The sequence below is a fragment of the Chrysoperla carnea genome, chromosome 3 (genome assembly GCF_905475395.1).
Source record: "Chrysoperla carnea chromosome 3, inChrCarn1.1, whole genome shotgun sequence".
NCBI classification, from domain to species: Eukaryota; Metazoa; Arthropoda; class Insecta; order Neuroptera; family Chrysopidae; genus Chrysoperla; species Chrysoperla carnea.
Window position 1 is genome coordinate 87,225,815 of NC_058339.1, and position 20,694 is coordinate 87,246,508.

Here is a 20,694-nt window from a genome sequence, read left to right on the forward strand (position 1 = left end):
CTACTGGCCTTATAGCAAAAGATAAATTTGTATATGATTACCTGATTTACTCATACAGCCTCAAAATTTCCTGCCACCATTTAATTCGATCTGCATGCAATATAATTCAGACTACAGAAAATTTTTTTCTGCATTTACAGGAGTTATTTTATTATTTAAATAGGTTCAGTATCACGTATTAAATGTAAATGCACAAAATCCTTACAAAAATAAGCGGGGGAAGTGCCTCCATTTTAAGAAAAACCGTTTTAGGCTATACCTCCATAACCGTGCACTTTAGACCAAAAATGGTAACAACCTTTATTGTATATAGAAATTTCTAAATATGGACTTCCACAAATTAAAACTCACAACAATTAATTTATTGTATATAGTTAAATTAGCTACCTTTTTATTTTTTTTTTATTTTTTTGTATCACAAATTGTTTTTATTATTTTTATTGACTTATACGACTATGCCGATTTACTTATTGACTATTTGACCGACATGTTTCTAATATTTGTTTAAACAAGAAAATGATAATTAAGGAAATAAGGATTTTGTGCATTTACTTTCAGAACGTGATACTGAACCTATTTAAATAATAAAATAACTCCTGTAATTTAGTGCATTATAGCCTGTAGTAATAGGAATCGCCAGAAAAGTAAACCTTGAAAGAACAGTTATGTTTATCAACTTTCTATCCTGGCTTAAAAACTGACATCGCATATTTCAGGCATTACAGTTTTAATGAAAATAATTTGCATTCATTGCATTATTTACTTTCAATTTCTGGCTTCAAACTTGAAAGTTCATAAGAGAAAATTGCATGGACTTCCAGTAACTATCCGAATGTGATACGTAATTTAAGTATCTGAATGTGATACGTGAAATTGTTAATAATAAATAATTATTAACTCTGATATTTTAAACGATATTAATATTTTGTATTCGTAATTTTTGTAATGAATTCCTGATTAATTAAAAGTTCCTTTATTACATAAATAGTTGGTTGTGCTAATTAGGTATAAAGAACGCTTGAAACTAGAAAACGCGTAAAGAACAAATTTTAATTTACGAAATCATAAAAATACGTACCTACAAAATAAATTATTATAATTAATAATATTAATTTGTTCCTACATGTTTTATTAATTATTATTGTTAAGTATTTTAATTAAAAGTAATATATTTCTTAATAAAAATAATTTACATTGTTTAATTGGTTCTTCTATTTTTCGAAGTTTGTTCCTACATCCCTTGTAATTGCAGACTAACCACCATTAAATAACATCTGGCCATTAAGCATTATCATTGGATCCAAAAAAATTTTATGTAAATTTCTCGAAAAACATGATTTTTCTCCAATCAAGATTTCTCAATTTAGTACCCTTATAATAATCGAGTTCATTTAACATTTAATCGTCCGATGAGCTAGATTTACTTGTTTTTGTTTTTTGGTACAAATTACTCCAAATATTCGAAACACATAAAAATCTCGTTAATTTTGCGATTGAACGATAAGTTTTTGAAGTTGGATTGCAAAATAGCGCCTGGATATCACGACTCCTATACGTACCATTTTAGTCGATATCTCAGAAACTACTATTCCAAACGTCATAGAGTTAGAAATTGTGTTTTTTTTTTTTGAGAAAGGTTTCTAGCCAAATCGGAGACAGTAAAATTTTCCCATTATTTGCAATTTTCTCAAACTTCCTTTGGTACTTTGAAAACATAGAGAAAATCACGACAAATTTTTTACTTAATTTGATGAAACTTCGCATATTAGATAATTTTGACCCAAATCAGCTAGTTTGTTATGTTTATAATCCAAACGGCCTTCACTATTACGTTCCTCCAGCCATTTGATTTTACCATAACACCTACCCAAGACTTTTGGACTCAAGATACAAGAAGTATAACAGGTTGGTTCCATATAAAACTCTATTTGTCTATGCATGTAACTCATTATCAATTAATTTAAAATAAAATGAATTTATTAAAAAATATTTTTTCGAATTTATTTTCAATATAAAAAAAGCCTTATCACAAAAATAATTCATATTTTATTAGTATTTATTGATACCAAATAATCGGACTCCATGGAATTGTGGTAATTTAGGTACAATTACCGTAAGTAACGAGAAAAGATTCAACCAAAAATGTTTAGAATCATTTTGAGTATAAAAACATGTAAGTAAAAATCTGAAACCAAAATAATATATCAATAATTTCGAAAGTAGATGCAAATTTTATTTGATATTTACATAATAACGGGCACAGCTACAAGGAATTTTCTGGTAGTAGTATATTGCATTCCATTATCAATTTGCTCCCAATGTGTTTCCTTCTGACAAGCACCTTGATCAGCCGATATCCAAGGTGCACCTTTTAAGGAATGCAGAAAATACAAATGAACCTGAAAAAAAGATTATTCATGAAACTATAATCTTTGTCATTATGGGCATCCCCAGGAGCATGAAGGAGTCAGGCTGGCCTGCTGTTCTTCCTGGACCTGAACTGACCATATTTAACTGATTAATTATATGATTATCTGATGCCTAAATACTGCTATATTGTTATTTTTCCAAAAAATCTTGATTTAACCTCTATTGGAATACTTACAGCACAATGAATTTGATGCGTTATTGTCCATGCAACTGGAATGCTAAATATAGGAACACATAATAAAATTAGATGTAAAAGTAGCATGCCACCAGAATATGCCACCCACATTCCACGACTTTGTAACCACGATGTATTTGGGTTTGGATTTCCATGCCCGCCTGCTTGTATCATTTCAACTGTAAATAACGAAGAAACTATTCTGTAGTTTTATAAATGTAATATGAACGCTGAAAGCGAAAAAGCATCAAGAAGAGCATTTCTAGCAATATTATTTATTTTGATTAATATTTTATGAAATTTTCATTCAACAATTTTTAAAATTCAATAATTGAGAACTGATTTGGTATACCAATTATTTAGTGCCCTTGCGACATAGCTCACATCAGCTTTGCCCGAAGACAAAAAATTAAATATTTTCCGTTAGTGAGGTAAGCGAAGTGGTCCGGGAGATGCACGGGAAATATTCATGCAAGATGGTTGTGTAGAGATTAAAAATAGCAAAGTTTGATTAATAGTACACAAATTTTTATATTAAAAAATATTAATTTTTTTTTCCAATAAAATTTAAATAAATTAACAAAACTCTTTTATTGACAAAAAATGAAAAAAAAAAATAGCTGAAAGAAATTCTGCAATAAAATTGTTTGATAAGCCGCGAACGTCACATTGTCTTAAACCCCCTGTCCCCCCTTGGCACATCTTGTCACACTCAGCAGAACCCTTCCCCCCCTTTAGTGCGAACGTATTTTATGAACGGCCCCAAAGGGAAAAATTGCTGACTGGCGCAGGTATATCTCGGATTTTTCCCGTCTTTATCTTGAACGATAAGACGAAAATTATATCGTCTAGGAGCTGTATTTCTATTTTTTGAGATAAAAAATTTAACAATAAAGTGAATCTCCAGAAATTTTAAAACCCATATACCTCCTTAATAAAATTGCTATGGAAACATAAACTTTCAAAGCACACACTTGGATTATTTAATCTTAGTTTTTATGCGTAATTTTAATAAACATTTTAGGAAACTCGGAAAAAATTGTAATGTAAGAACATATTATCAGATTTAATATAAACGGAAGGGGGAATGAAAATAACCTAACGATGGCCGAAACAAATTGGAAATTAGCTCCAATGAACGATGGTACAAACATGTGGGAAAAATATAAAAATAGTACAGAATATTTGTATCATATGTCACAAACTGATATTACATTGAATACATTAAGTGCCAAAATACAATTATTACAAACAACAATCGAACCAGATGAAATACAACCATCCAAAGGGGAATTAATGGCAATACAAGAGAAAAATTTAAATTCAGTTTTAAAAACGCCAAAAGCAGTTATGTTAGCACCAAAAACAAGAATCCCACCACCGAAAAAGAAGAAAAGAAAAAGTAATAAATGATTTTTGTTGAACAAAATTGTAAATAACCGATTTTTATTTTTGTTGTATTTGTAAAGTTAAAAACTGTCAAATAAATGAAATTATAATTACTAAATTCTTAAATGTTAGTATTAATTAGGCCCGACACGCTAATAGAAAAGAAAAATACAGTTATGAGAACTTCTATTTCTCTCTATTAAAGTCCAACAACTACTTTGAGATTTCTTGCAACGGATCAAATGTACTCAAGGACCTAGTCACAACTTATCTAAAAACTTCATAGGCATGCCGAAGTGACTCACCGGAGTGTCGGCATACGCAGCTTTCAACGCCTGCGTGGTTAGTAATTTGTAGTTTGGCCCATTTAGTCTACAGCGACTGACCCATTCCTGTAGTATACCGGGCCTTAGAACGACTTCTACAAATTTAATGTAATGTGTGCCTTTTTTATTTCAATCTCCTAATTAAGGAAAACTTGAATTTTGAGAAAATATTTTTAACTTCTGTTAACTGAAATAGGCGTGTTTATCAATCAAAAAAATTTAATGAAAAATATATCTCATCTGGTTATCGGATCGGTGAAGTTCGATCTTATTCGTTGTGTGCGTAGTCATGGTAGGGATAATAAAATCGATGCCAGCGCTTTAAGTGAAAAATTTTGGAGATAAAGTGGGCTGTTATGACTAATTTGCAATTATTTACATGTTAATGATATAGAAACTGTCAAATTAAAATGATTGAAAAACACTAATTAATTAAACTTAATGCATTAAAAATTGTGAAAATAAGAAATCAAATTGTACAAATATTATTTTTCAAATGTTAATTATCGTAATTATTTATTTAAATTTGTGAAACAAGAATATTAAATTTTAAATGTAAGTTTTCAATGCAATCCACACAATTATATATGCATCCATTAATTCTATAATTAAAGTAGTGTATCGTTGTCATGGAAACGAAATTCACGCTCGGAGCGAATACCATCACCTGTATATCCATGGTAGAACTAGTCTAATTCTACCAAGCTGTATACTATGATAAAATGAGTTACCAAAATTTTCACTGTTCCCGAACCTATTTTATGTTATTTTTCTATGGTAACAATGAAATTTAATTTTTTAAATCATAAATATTTTTTGAGTTTTTGAGTCGGGGAAAAATTCTTCTTGTTGTGAAGTTCAGGAATAATTTTGATTGAAAGAGAAATTAAAATGTACAAATTGCAGGAAATGTCGAGTAAAGATAGTCTGACTTCAATAAGGTCAACAAATTTTCGTATACCACCATTACAACAAGGGCGACAATTATGGGAAACAACACAGAAAAATACCAATATACGTTATTCGATGTCACAAACCGATGCAAATTTTATATCACATCAAGCACGATTAGCAATGCAACAGACAACTTTAAAAAAAGATTCAAAGCAACCATCCAAAACGGAATTACAAAGTAAATTGACAATTAGCTCAATTAAATATAAATCGGGACGTGGACGTGCCGCACAATATTTTTTCCCTGGGGAAACATATTGTATGGAAAAGGAGGAACATTACCATAATGTTGTGATTCCACAAGCTGAACGACATATGAAAATGTTGAAGCAATTAAAAAAGCAAGAAGGTAAATGCCAAATATATTTTTAGAATTTTGTCACACTTGAGCAATTCATTTCGAGCAACAAATTCGAGCAATATTGCTGAGACCCGCTTTAATGAACAGTTCTACACAAATTCTAAGACAACTGTGAAAAGAGGCAAATATGCAGCGGTAAAGTCGACAGCACAGTCCCACTTTTCAGATTTAACACTTTCTTGACTTCATTGCTTTCATTATTTTGCCTAAAAAAGATTTCCGCACGTACGATTTAGGTGTAAATTCAATTTCGATTCCAGATAAAAAATTACATCAACGTTTATTGCGTGAAAATGGACCGGCATGGTATCAGGAGCCATCGTTAAAACAAAAAGCTTTGGCTGAAGAGATATCTGATACTATTATTTGTGATACTAAAATGAAATCAACATATGAAACAAGAAATTTATTATTACGCATGGGAATTACACCACTTCCGAGTCCGAAATTGGTCAAAAAGGCAATGAACTTTGCCGCAGGCGATGCAATCCAATTTTTACTTGCTTTATATCGTTTAATGAATCCAGCTGTTAAAAATTATGATGGTAAGTAAAGTAATAATAAGAAGAAATGTAAATTACTTAAATTTTGATGGCATCTACAGTCACTGTAATCGGATTTATACAATTATTTAATTACTAAAAAAATAATAAATAATCATCTTTTGACTTTATCCGTTATGGTGGACAAAAATTTTCGTTAATTAATTATGATATTTACAAAACTATTGACCAGACTTGTTTTTAATTTAAATGTTAGATACGGTACCTATTAATTTTATAAACGTAGAAGTTTTATACTTTTTAATCTATAGAAGGAAGATAATCAAAAATCTATTCGATCATTTAACAATTTCTATTCACAACATGTTAAAATTTCAACAAAAACAAAAATTCAGATTTTTATCTATAAATGTCCGATCAACCTTAATATAAATCCAAAACCATAATAGAGAAGAAGTCGATTTTTCCTAGGCCTTGTAAGCCACGATCACGTTTCCAGCTGTAGTTTTATTCATATAATAGATACATATTTTTTTAATATAGCCAAACAATATTCAATTTCCGATCGAATCATTTTATCATGTATGACTCATCTAGCACTACCATCCACTTTACGAGAAATGCATATACGTATTCCATCACCACCATCTCCACCGAAGAAACAGCCACCAAAACCTCGTAAGTAGTGACATTTATAAATACACAAACTTAATATTCGCCGGCTTCGCTTTAAAAGTAAAGACCACCGCGTCGTAGCCTTCACCTCCCTTGCTCTCACTTATCCCCATTCCATAACACTCGAAATATTTATTGTATGGTTCAAAATGATGTTCATAGATGGCGTAGTGAAATGTCATATATATATTTATAAAATTATAGCTTATGTGTTATTCTGATTAATATAGCTTATGTGTTATTATTTGGTACTCTAAAAGTTGTATATAAACTGTGCAATAAGGTTTTCTTTTTAAGCTAATTATTAACTGATTTCCACAGCAAAACCGAAATCGAAAAAGAAGTATGAATCACCATACTTAGAGCCATTAATGTTCAAACCAGAGCCTAGAAAAATATTAAAAACTGCATTTATAACATACCCTACTAGTCCTTACTTCGAATATATAAAAGATTTGGTAAGTTTTTGTTCTAAAATTTATCAGGATAAACTTTTTGAAATAAGCTTTTTTTTTAACTTCCTGATATATCAGTCTAGCTAAATTTTTTCTTGTAAACATCCAATGAAAATGTAAACGGCTGGTAAGAAGTTTTTTTACATTTTAACAATGGTTAACGGCAAAAAGAAACAATTGTTGAAAGTTAGAAATATGACTTCGGTGGCTCGCCAACATTTTTAGCACTTATTTTTAAACTCATCTAACGCGTTCGCCGATTGTGTAATTTTTTTTACCATGAATGCTACTTTATTTGCCAATGAAAAGTGGAAAATAAAAAACCGATACCATTCTTTTTAATAACCAAAAGCTAGACTATCAGCTCAGTGCTACCGCTTCCACCATTTTAATTTTTAGAAAGAGGGTTAACATAAAGATTTTTTTAAGTTTCATTCTCGTTTTTTCTTTTAGCTAGTCTACTAGAAGTTTTTCGCTATAAATAATCGATTCAGAATTAATATAATAATTTAATGTTTATATAAATTATACTTTCAATCTATTTCAGAAACGACCCGGTGAAGAACTACCAGAAAAATCTGAATATGAAAATAAATACAGAATTGAAAGATTGGATCAACTAATTGCAAATGAAAATGTATCAACATACCAAGGAACAGTACATTCGTCACTGAAATCATTCGATACATCCGGTGATTCACAAGACGAAACATCATCAGTGAAACGAAATGAATTTTATTCTAAAAGCAAACTCGTTGGTCGCTCAAAATTAACCATAGCATCACGGTTGAAAAGATCTGCCAAAAAATATCGACGACGAGACGCAAAGTATCTAAAATCAGACACCTACACATACCATCCTATCGATGACTTTGATCGTCAAAGACCGCATCTTATTATTGGCGGAAGTAGAATGATGCATGCTAATAAACCGGTTAGTTCAATAAAATTGGATAAAAAACAATTAGTAAAAAAAATTGTATAAAATCTGTTTTTCTCGTATTTAAATGGTTACCGAGCAATGAACAGATAACAGTACGGGAAAGTAAACTCAGTACAGAAAAATTTACTTGCCCGTACTATAATTTGTTTCATTGCCGGTAACCATTTAAAATATCAGACAGATTTTCTGGCGTCATAACGCTACTTGAAAGTCGCTATTTTTAACAATTTCAGAAAAATAGGGCGTACATTTTGTAGAAAAATCACATTTCCGGACTCCTATAGTTGCTGGGGCTCAGTCGTCCGGGAATATGTTGCTTTTTCTAAATACACAAAATACTAGTTTTCTTCTTTAATGCAATGTTTTTCATTTAATTTTTAATGTATTAGGCTATACCAATTATTGATGGCATATCAAAAATGGATTATAATAAACCGGAAATTAATTACGTAATAAATGGTGTAGCTATATCACCAGATGGTATGCCAATACTAATGATAAATAATGTTTGTTATGAACGGAAAAAAGAATATTCAACAGTTGTACATGGTGGGGTTAGTTGTGATGGAGAAGGAAATAAGGTTAAAGTAGTAGCTGGGATTAGTTCAAAAGAAGTATCCTCGGAATATGATATAAAAAACAACGAAAAACCAGAAGTTGTCGTACCGGCGCCATACTGTCAATGTACAGCATTGTACGACGAATATGTGCGCCTAAAAGAACTAGAACATCAAAAATGTTTCAATGTATATCGGCAGTATGTTGTGACAAAAGCAAAAAAAGCAATTAAAGCGAACCCAGAAGTTACATATGTGGTAGGTGGCGTTACCGAAACTGATAAAGGTCCTGTTTATATATTAAATGGTGTGCAACATCCCAGAAATCCAAATTATGAGCAAGTTGTTGGTGGAATCAGTATAAAAGATGATCAACCGATTCTTATTATTTCTGGAATTCAAGCAACTAGATTATATACGGAATATTTGGATACAATTAAACAAACTATAGAAAAAATGGAAGAAACATCAATTATTGTTAATGGTGTCACAACACTACCAGATGGAACACCAAAATTTATTGTATCTGGTGTTACAATCATGAATCCGAAGAAAGATATCAATGTTGAATTAGAAGGTATTAGCAATAAAGTTGAACGTACTTAAACTTGCCATTGCCAAAATAAACGGACATTGATAAATTTCAAACTTGCGAAAAATGATTTCCCGCCTGAATGGGTTGCCCATTCAGCCAAATGTAATAATTAAAATGAGTGCATAGTGGATTAAGAAATTTAGTGCCCGTAGGCAGTTTTTAAAATTGGCGCTTCCCTTACTAAAAATCTCAAACAAAGACCGTTTTTTTAGTTCTTTAGTTTCAACTCCTTTTTTATTAGAAACTGTTAAATCGCGTTGTTCGTGACAGTTATCTGGCTCGAGCTATCCTTGTTAAATGAAAACGTAAATGAATCAAAAAGCACTTTTCTAAATCACCAGAATGTCCAGAATACACTGTTATTTATATATTTGCTCTAAGTTTTCAAATTGATCAAATTGCTTAGAAACGAAAATTTACTGTAAAAATTGCTGCACAATTCTCGCCTATATAAAGTTCAATCACAAGTCTGCCTGTAATTACTAGATATACTGTCACTCTGAACGGTTCTCGAGCAGATAATCAAGAAATAATGTATTCGGCAGATTCATCTGCTCTGAGCTTCCTCTTCCGTATCCTCTTTGTGTCTTTTCATATTCGTTCTAACTATTTAGTTCCAAGGCTTACTGTTAATTTTTTTCTCTTTCTGCAGAAAATAATATGAATTAGACTGTTATACATTTATGCCCATGATAAAATGAGATTCCAAAATGTGTACAATCTCATGGAACACTTTTTGAATAAGGAATTTAATAAGGAATCATTTTTAATTTGTTTTATTTACTCGTAACTGCCTTAAAGTATCGAATTTAATGAAAATGTTCTCAGAGGAAGCAATTTTCTTTTGCGTTAGCGCTTATAGACATGTTGGAAACGTCTGGCTGCTCTGACATGACAATTATCAAAATGGAATAGGTGTGTAACAAGGCCATACACGGTCTACTGACTGCCGTAAGATTTTGAACTAGTGCTCGATAAGTCTTAATCGTTTTCATAAAACTACTAAAAATCATTTAAAATTACTAAATATACGATTGTTGTTTTCAATTTTTATAAATTCGTAGGTGTTCATTATAAAGACAAGAACGCTGTAGTGGTAACTGATAATCTAGTAAAAAATCCCTTTTTAAAGGACAAATTTACGACAGTTATAAGTGGAATAACTCCCGCAAATGATGGACAACCCATTCATATAATACAGAATATGCAGAAAGTTGGTGTGGAAGAGCCTAAATATACTTACGTACTTGAAGGTGTAAAACCAACACAAAGTGAACCATTATTTATTGTTTCTGGCACAAGAGGTGGTGAAGTGATTGATGATGCATTTACACCCAAATGTGATTATTTAATTGGAGGTCTTAAAAAGATGCCCGATAATAGAAAAGTGTTAGTGGTGGAAGGATTAGTATTGAATCGAGATGAAATACCACAGCCATGTGAATATGTGATCGCAGGTTAGTCCAAAAGAAATAGAAAATGTTATGCACCGAGATTTTTTATAAATTCTGAATAAAAAAAGAATGGATAAAATTAATTTTACGAGTAATTTGGATCAGATTTTCGCATTTTTTGATAATTTAGGATATTTAAGACCCAAAAAACAAAAATATCTATCTTATGACCATGAAATGAGTATTTATCGAAATAGCTCTAAAAAATTAATAGGCGAAATCTACGAAACTATTCACCAATACGTTGAATATGAACCCCATTTATATTTTTTGTGCCAAAATTATCTTACATGATGATGATCTTAGATGATTCTCCAAAAAATAATCGAAATTGATATCTCTGTTTGTCTTTGATTAGGTGTAAAACCATTACCTGATGGAACGACTGTAAATATCATACAACAAACAATACCACGAAGACCAATCGATTGTGAGTGTTTGGATTTATATCGCAAATATATGGATTTACAAGAAGCAAAACATAAAAAATGTATGGATTTATATAGACGATATCTGCGAAAAATAGAAAGAGAAGAAAAAGAAGCATTTAAGAAGAGAATGCGAGCTAAAGATCCAACATATATTATTGGTGGTATTGAAAAATCAGTAAATGGTGATCCCAGGTTCATAATTACGGGATTGGCAGCACATAAGATTGTTGAAAGCTTTGACCCAAAACCAGAATATGAAATGACTCAGCCGGTGCATACTGTAATTGGTGGTATGAAAGCAAACAAAGATGGCACCTCCACGATGATTATTCAAGGGCATACCGAGCATGTACGTATATTAACGCTACATTCCTGCAACCTATAGCTGGCTAAAGCTAGATTAAGTGTCGTTAGATGTCAATTCGCAAACCTAGAATAACATCATTTATTTATCGATATTTGTTTCGAACAATGAAAAAATAACTTTTCGATAAATTGGCCATGCGAAAATTTCAGACATTTACCCTCATTCAATAAGGCAAACTAATAAAATTCAAAATTCCCAACACACTGCAAAGGTTCAATATCCAAAACTTTGACACACGCTAAGATCGTTAATTTCATTTCTCATAATAGAATATATGTAGTACACTACGGTGCCAATTCGTTTCTAGTTAGCTGGAAAAAGACCATTCGTAGTTATTGGTGGAATAAAAGACATCGAAGGAACTCCAACATACCAAATTACTGGTGTTCAAGCGGTACCATCAGTAACAGGTAGTATTTGTGAATTTAAAAAGAAAAAATTAACAGAACATCGCGAAAGTATTATGGTGGTTGGAGGTATCAATCAAAAACCTGATGGTACAGCAACATTCACTATAGATGGCGTTACATCTTACCCAGTATGGAAAGAAGAAGAAGAGGAATCTCAAAAAGATTTTGTTTGTAAATGTATGAGAATATATAAACGATGGTTGGAATTAGAATTAACTGAATATGATGAAGAGATTATTGATGGTGTTGGACGTCGTGTAGATGATATTATTGTACCGTTTATAGATACAATACCAACGAAACCACTTATGCCAAAAACAATTGAATTGTTAAAAATGCCAAGAAAATATTATAAAATATCGTGTGATTATAAGACACAAATGGTTTTATTAAAGGTAAATTATATACAATTTTTGACATCAATGTTGATATGAAGAAATATAAGCTCAGGCGTGATTCAACTCATAAACTCTGGATTCCAGACAAACGTTAAGATGTTGATCTATCTATCTGAAAAAATTGAATTATGTCCAGCGTTAAGCGCCAGCGTTAAATTGTAAAAATATTCAGCGACAAAAAAAGTTAATCAATATCGAAAGTCGATATTCATACTAAAAGTATTTCCCTAACCTCATTTTTAATAAAACACTTGGCACTGATAAAGAGTTTAATACAAATTTATTAATAAAAAGCTAAACTATGTTTAGTTTTTTACGATGGGCTGATGATAAGTTTTTTTCCAGATGGCAGCACGACCTTTACTGATCACGTGACCGAATTTGACGCTCAAACTCAACGTCAAGCGTCAGCATGAAAATACACCTTTATAACCAACTAAGTTGGTATAATTCCATACCTTGATATCTTGTATTTTAACTTTTATTTGTTCCAACTTGTTGATTAAAGATTAAAGATTATTGGTGATTAAAGTCTACCATGACGCTGCGTTGTAATAAACGCTGAAAACTTCGAGAAAGCCAACAGCCTAATCACAAGTCTGATTGGTCCTAGATTATATTATCATAGATACCAAACTTAATTGACGAAAAATTATTTCATAAATTTGGTATTACTAACGGAAATGTTAAAAAATGTTTAGACATATTGCATAATAATATGCTACCCGTGTCGGATTTGATGGGATTGTCTCAAATTATGATATTTTGCAACTATGCATAAAATAATCCTTAATAACTTGTATCTAAATTTGCTTAACTTTTAGGGTGTAATGTTAAGTATGGCAAATGATGGATACCCAGTAGCATGTTTGCCTGAGTCATGGAGACTTCCATACTTTCGAGTTTGGATGAATATGCGATGTGGAAAAACATTTAACGACGCGGAAAAAAGTATGATAATTAATAAACAGAATCTTATAGCATACTTGAGATATCCTTTTCTAGAGGACCCATTTCAGACCCTTGGGTCGTAGAGATTGCGACCAAGAATTATTTATCAATGAAAACAAGATAGTCGGTGATGTTTCAAATCAGAAAGTCCTTAAGAACTGTTCCAAACTCTAAAAACCAAGTCTTAAATATAAATCAAATATTTAGAGCACTAAAGTGAGACCATTTAACAATATAAATGCGGCCAAGGTGTAGTTAAAAAGGGTGGGGGTTCTTTTAAAATTTCCTAGTACAGAGATCTAGCATGAAGACATTTTCGAGTCATGTTTGGGGTCTGATGGAAACTCTAGTAATTTCGTACACTTATTATAGCTACTTGACAGAAAATTTAACAATTTTTTTTTCTTTTAATTAGTGAAATATTTACTAACAAGTCGGAAACTTTGGAATCATTTTACATATTGTCAGCTTAAAAATCCTCATCCTAAAGTTGAGCTTACAGCAAAAGAAACAAAAGACTTAAGATGGGGTAATAATGTAGCTAAAACTAAGGTAACGAAATATTATAATTTTTATAAAACAAAAACCGAAAATGTTTAAAAACTTGTACATAGTTTTGTAATTTTCAGAATTAATTAATTTTCATTATCATACTTGTTTACAGATTGACCCAGTAGTTAGCGCTGCCTACAAGAACATCAAACAACAATGTGTGAACAAAGCACGCGAATTTTTACCAAGTTTATATCCATGGGATTTTCCAAACGAAAGATTTATAGATGCTTTCTATGCCTATAAACCCGCAACCGAGCTTGAAGTCAATCCATTAAGACCATACGTTAAGAAACTTGATTAATAATACTTTTGTAAATTGTTCTTTGTGCCCTAATACAAACTAAAGTTGTAGATTTTAATGTAATTAATTTTTATAGATAAACAATTTATCTGAATAAATAGATTATGGACCTTTAAAAATTAGTTTTATTTATAACTATAGACAATCCTTAAATAAATTGCAGTCCTAGGATTCGATGTGGAAATATTTGTTATTTTCAATATTATACAGCATCCCCAAATTATATTAGAATCTGGCGCCATTTCGACACTTGAATTTAATAAATACAAAAATAATCCTCATAAAATTTGTAACAAAAGATACTACTTTTCGGAGCACCATATGAAATATGACAAAAATAGAATCCTAATTATGAATTTACATCGCACAGCACGTGCGGCAAGCGGTGGCGAATATTGATAAATTGTCCATTTATGATAAATTTACACAAAACGATGGACAACAAATAGCAAGCGTTTAGAAACCTGATTTGTATGCAATTGTGATTAATACCTAACGTTACTAATCGAGTATCGTTCATCGCCTGTCGATTTTTCCTAGATGTAATGAAAAGGTTTCGATCTTTAATCATAATTTCATACAGTTCAGTTACTAATTAAATGTTGCTCGCGCCCATCGAAATGTGTGTAAATTCAACATAATAATTCCACAATTTTAAGAATTTAAGAAGCATAAATTTCTTGAAATTACAATTTCCGATCTTTTTATCTAAAGAAAAAATTGTACTAAGTAAAAATCAACAGAGTTAGTCGGTGGGTATATAAACAAATGAGTTATTTAATTGTAATAAAACCGCGCATATTTCAAACATGAACTTCATACCGGAAGTCAGTTTAATGAACCTAAAATTTTCGATAGTTTAATTTTTAATCTTATTTATCTATTAATTTTACTAATTAATTTGATTAGAGCAAATACGATTTGTTTTTAAATCCTTATAGATTCTTATATTTCCCTGCGCCTTGACTATAAATTAAAATTTTCACTTAAATTTCATATTTAAAAAAAATATAAATGAATACCTGGATGATATATAAATCAATTTTTGAAAATTATATTTAAAAAAACTGATATTTCGTACTATATTTAAAAAATAATTAATATTAACTTACCGGAACCACACGGATCGACCTCACTTCTTATTAACTTATGACATCATTACCTCACTGCTGTCATTGAAGACCTGTCAAACTTCAATTCAATATTTATTACTCTTTTTTCAAAATAATGGCAGATCCAAAATACGCAGACCTACCAGGAATTGTAAGTACATAATTAATTAAATAAAATGAGAAATATGATTTAAAAATAAAAAAAGTATTTTACTTTATTAGGCTTACGATCAACCTGATACTTATGAGACAACCGATTTACCAGAAGCAGATCAATCCACAGATTTTTTTGAGGAAGAAAATGATTCAATTGAAAGATTACACATCAGTGCTTCTGAAGCTTATAACAAGTTTAAAGGAAAATATTTAAATGCAAAACAAGTTGATTTTTCAGAAAAATTAAGTCGCCGGACTCGAACAGGATATGATGCCAGGTAAATGAATTTTCATTAATATCCAATTTGTAATGTTACGTAAATAATAATCTGAGAATAAAACGGTATGAATCCGATTGAATTTACGTTCTAATTGAATGTCTTCCACATGTCAGAATCGTCTTAGAATGCATTAGTGACCATTGTAAAATTCTTAATGTAGTTTCTAAATTGCTGCTTTTAAAAGCGTCGAGATTTCATGCGCATTTACATCTTTTTATTTTTGTGTCATGTAAACAAAATTTGTATTTAGGTCAGGTGATTGGGAGCTTGTTGGTGAGGGAGAACAAGAAACTCCTCTACAAAAATATCAACGTTTGAAATGTGAAATTCACGATCTCTTAGAAGAAATCAACAAACTGAAAGAATCTGCAAAAGATGACAGTCAAATTGAATCACTTCCCACTGTAAAGCAAGTAGAACAATCCGATGCACTTTTGAGAGAACTTCGATTGGAAGAAACACTCGGAAAAGAAGTGATTACAAACTTATCAGATCCACAAGGAACACAATTAAAGTAATTATAAAACCATGCTCAAAAATTATTTCGACTTATTTAATAAATTACAATTCATTTTCAGAAAATTACTTACTTTGTTGGAACAGTTTAAAAAAAGTGGCTCAGAAACAACTCCAGAATCTACAACTGCCAAGAAAGGTGACGCAAATTTAAATGCTGTCACCTACAAACTTGAATATCGCCCCGAACAAGCAAAACTAGCACAATCTATACGAATTGGTGAATTGGAACATCGTTTACATAAACTTGAAACAGTTTTGGGAACTGAATCAGACAAAGTTGGTCGTTTGTCACAAGCAACAAATCAAGATACGATTTTAGAAGCTATACAATATTTAACAGCTAAAAGTAGTGCACTTGACTCCACTCAATTAGATCATATTGAGGGACGTCTAATTGCTCTAACCCAAAAAATGAATACAATTGCTAAACAACGGACGGGAACTGCTCAAGATGCTGAATTAGAGCAAATGGTACGTAAAACCATTATCGCCCAAGAATCATTTCTTAAATTTTCTTCAAATCTTTTTATTTCAAAATTTACTCTTTTTTTTCTTTCTTTTTTAGGCTAATGAATTATTGAATACGATTAAAAAAACCAAAGGTAAATCTACTGCCACCGAGGACCAAGAAATTCATCAAATGGTAAGATGATTAATTATTAGAAGATCCAAGCATAGTAAATCTTCAATCAGAATCCTAAGTTGAGGTTATACAAAAAAGGCAGAGTAGGCACGTGCATAGAGCGTCAACTTTGAAAACTGTTTTATTCATGGGAATTGAATTTCTGACATATTTCGTTGACACCTGTACCAACATTATAAGTGGAAAACGTCTGAATCGATTTATACAAGTCTTGATATTGGACTAATATCGACTATTTGTTAAGTTTCTATATCGAAAATTATCCTATTTTCTATCTAGGGGCGGCAAACTTCTAAAGCCGGGCCTGTCTAAAAGCCAATTTTGGTGAAATATTTACATGTAATTACATTTGGTAATCACATGGACATAGACGGAGCACTCCATATCCAACTGTAAAGTAAATACCGGCGAAAATGCGTGAGACAAAAAGTGATCGTGCGGCCAGTATACACAGACGGGTATTGGTTGCATGGTCGCTTTATATCTTGCTAAAGAGTGATCAATTTCAGGAGGGTATTGCTTAGTCCATTCTGTATGTCTATGGCTAATCCAAGTCCAGACAAACAAGTTTCTATATCGAAAATCATCCTATTTTCTGTCTAGAGGCGGCAAATTTCTAAATCCGGGCCTGACTAAAAGAAAATTTTGATGAAAAATAAATATGTCATTACGTGTCTTAATCCCATTTGTATAAACTGAGTGAGTTATACCTATCCAACTGTAAAGTAAATACCGACAGAAATGTTTGAGAGATAAAGCGATCATGCGGCCAGTAATACATAGACAAGCATTGGTTGCATGATTGCTTTAACTTTTTCTAGGGAGTGATCAATTTCAGAAGGGTATTGCTTAGGTCATTCTGTATCTCTATGGCTAATCTAAGTCCAATTAAGAATTCTAATGTTTTTAGGAGAATACAAATCATTCTGAAATTTTCTAAATAATTGGGAACATCCGTACGTTCTTAATTTTATTATTTTCTCAATCAAAGAGTTTTTCCTTCTAGTCCAGGTCTTATAAAATATTGTGCCTCTTTATAAAATGGGAGATTAGTTGAGTGCAGGCTCTCGGATCAAATGAACTTCTTGTGTATTTCTAGCTCACTTCATTGTTTTATAATTTCAGGTTGTCGATTTATACGAATTAATAAAGAAGATGAACGCAAATTCAGCTCCTTCAAATGTAGAAAAACTTGAAAAGGTAATAACTTCAAAATTCATTACTTTAAATTTCTCAATCACAATTCTTCGATTTTAGGTGAATGAACTTTATAATTTTGTGAAAACAATTGAACCAATGGTTGATTTGCTACCACAAACTGTACAACGGCTGAATGCTTTAAATGTATTCCATCAGCAAGGTATGAAACATTTGTAATTTAGAAAATTTTTGTCCGCTGAACCTTACACTACGTTAACTTAATGAGAAGACGTTGTTATTTTCTCATCTGTCGTAAGAGTACCAGTTAAAAGTCCTCCCATTAATATTTATTTTCTTGCCATAAAAAAAACTCCATTTAGCGTAATACATTTACACAAACGTATTCTTAGCCTTAGCCAGTGCAACGATTTTTTTAAGGGCACTTTTCAGTATAGCAGCTTCTTCAAAAAGAGAGTACTTGGTTATAAAAATTTTTACATAACAAAAAAGACGCGACTTTAACAATCTCTCAAATTTCCAGTCTAAGAAGTAGCATATTGAACTTTACCCTTAATAATTGATCAACCAATTTAATAGGGAACATTCATGAAATTTAAATTTGGTTCAAATATTTTTCTTCCGTAACTTTAATGACTGGACATTTCAACTAAACCATTATTTTAGTAATTAATAACTTTTTAATTAATAAAAATACAAATTCAGTGAGAGCATTTAAAAATTTCTAAAGCGGAAATTCAAATTTTTATACGGATGTGACATCATAGCACGGGCTTGTCAAATTTGTTGACATACTGTATGATATTAATTACTTACATTTTATATGGTATTTCATTAAATTATACTATTCTACGGCTTTTTATTAGAAAACTTAGTAATAAAGAGTGTAAATTCTGTGTTGTAAATTCATTTTTTAAAGTGTAAATTATACATTGAACTGTCACCAATTGACAGATCACGTACTTATACGTCATCAACAGAGAGCGCCAAAAAACTGCGTTCAAATATCTCATTATATCTCTTATACAGCATATTTAAGCAGTATTTATATTTTTTACTTTGTTATAACGGTGTAAACAATGAATTAAAAATATAAAAAAAATATTTTGTGATATTGAATATTGAAAACAAAGTTGCTCTAGCAATGATGAACGCTAAGGAAATTAATCGTTCTGTATTATTTTTAACATACGAAAATATTTTTCAGCCATCGAGTTCAGTAACTCATTATCACAACTGGAATCATTACAAAATCAAATATCATCAGGTGTACAAAACAATAAAGCTTTACTACAGGGTGTACAAGAAAGTTTTGCAATTAATTTAGATGTGATTAATAAAAACATTACTTCGTTAAATGAACGTTTAGATGCTTTAAAAAAGTAATTTTTTAATTTTTTTTTTAAATATAAATTTTGATATTATTAAAAATATTTAATACAAAGTGCTTATTTATATTATATTTTAATGCAGCTTCTAATAAAATCTTAACACTATATTGAAGAATGTCTTGTTTTTATTTCCCAAAAACAATTGATCATTTTTTCCCCAGATTTTACAGAAAGTTATACAAACCAAATCCACACTAAATTTTAACGTCATTAGAAAACAGAACTTTTGACCAAAAAATACTTGATTTTTGTATTTTTAGCTTCTTACAGGAAGTTCTTATTATGAGTTCAAAAATTCAAATCGAAATTTTCATTATCTTTACGTTTCATGGTCAAGATAACAATGCCTGTGTGTGAATTCTTTCGTCGGTAATTTTCGTTCATGATTTCTCGTAAGAAAACGTGACAATCTCAGATTTTTGCCAATTGTTGCGTTATCAAGATGCACTGAAAAGACTGACAAAAGCCACACATTCGGTTCAGAGTTTGAAGAAAGCTCTTAGGAAAAAGGTAATTTAATGGAGTTTTCTTAGATACGTTTCAAGTGCGAGGTTAGGGTTCCGCAACCGAAAAATGTGTCGAGCTTTTTTATATTTTATAAAATTCACTTTAGTACTAATTAATCTGTGGTGCTCTTGGTAATTTTGATTTGTAAGTCAAATCGTCTTTATGTAGCCACATATTTTGTAGATTTTCGACGGTATTCCGAAAACTATACTCATCTAACCGTTGAATTAATTCGATTTTTGAGCTTTTTGGATCTTCCTTGTATGTTTCAAGAACAGAAAACAAAAGTTTTGTATCTCTAAACCGATAAAATTTCAAAAGTCGGGTATTCTTACTGTCGAAAAGATAATTAAAACCCCCCAACATAAAAATTCAGTTTATTGTTGAGCAGTTTATTTCATAATAATTCCAGTTTGTTGCCACTTTGTTATAAAAGCCTTGCCGAATTATTGGGCTTGCTATCAACAGGTGTATGTATAATGAACCCATCAAAATTATTTGCTGTGACATTTCAAATTTCATCACTAAAATTGCTCATTAGAGAAAAACTCGATGCCATCATTTAAGGCTCAAAACGACCCAATAATACGAAGTGATAGAAAATCGACTTCCTACGTTTTTATTGCAAGCTTTCTGCAATAATTACAGAAACACTCCAAAACGGACACGTGTTTCAAATCCTCAGTATAAAGGAATC

At 30.9% G+C, this 20,694-nt stretch overlaps 3 protein-coding genes across 4 annotated transcripts; 2 read left to right on the forward strand and 1 right to left on the reverse strand.

Annotated features, from left to right (window-relative positions):
• Positions 1–2,018: 2,018 nt before the first annotated feature.
• Positions 2,019–15,454, reverse strand: LOC123294907 (ORM1-like protein). Its single transcript, XM_044876096.1, has 4 exons — positions 15,343–15,454; positions 2,606–2,784; positions 2,248–2,399; positions 2,019–2,185 (listed from the first exon to the last, which is right to left on the reverse strand). The coding sequence occupies exons 2-4, from the start codon at positions 2,777–2,779 to the stop codon at positions 2,050–2,052; spliced, it is 462 nt and encodes a 153-aa protein (XP_044732031.1). The 5' UTR covers positions 2,780–2,784; positions 15,343–15,454; the 3' UTR covers positions 2,019–2,049.
• Positions 5,155–14,283, forward strand: LOC123294905. 2 transcript variants are annotated; one of them, XM_044876093.1, is made up of 12 exons: positions 5,155–5,623; positions 5,896–6,180; positions 6,682–6,816; positions 7,135–7,271; positions 7,816–8,202; positions 8,601–9,345; positions 10,428–10,820; positions 11,176–11,597; positions 11,923–12,420; positions 13,248–13,374; positions 13,790–13,926; positions 14,039–14,283. In XM_044876093.1, the coding sequence occupies exons 1-12, from the start codon at positions 5,212–5,214 to the stop codon at positions 14,228–14,230; spliced, it is 3,870 nt and encodes a 1,289-aa protein (XP_044732028.1). In that variant the 5' UTR covers positions 5,155–5,211; the 3' UTR covers positions 14,231–14,283. The 2 variants fall into 2 exon arrangements, with proteins under 2 accessions (XP_044732028.1, XP_044732029.1); XM_044876094.1 differs by lacking the exons at positions 13,248–13,374; positions 14,039–14,283 and having other exon boundaries at positions 13,790–13,843.
• Positions 15,378–19,485, forward strand: LOC123294906 (dynactin subunit 2). Its single transcript, XM_044876095.1, has 8 exons — positions 15,378–15,493; positions 15,565–15,776; positions 16,030–16,293; positions 16,358–16,769; positions 16,864–16,941; positions 18,067–18,141; positions 18,199–18,301; positions 19,307–19,485. Exons 1-8 carry the CDS (start codon positions 15,458–15,460, stop codon positions 19,483–19,485), a joined length of 1,359 nt encoding a protein of 452 aa, XP_044732030.1. The 5' UTR covers positions 15,378–15,457.
• Positions 19,486–20,694: the final 1,209 nt, after the last annotated feature.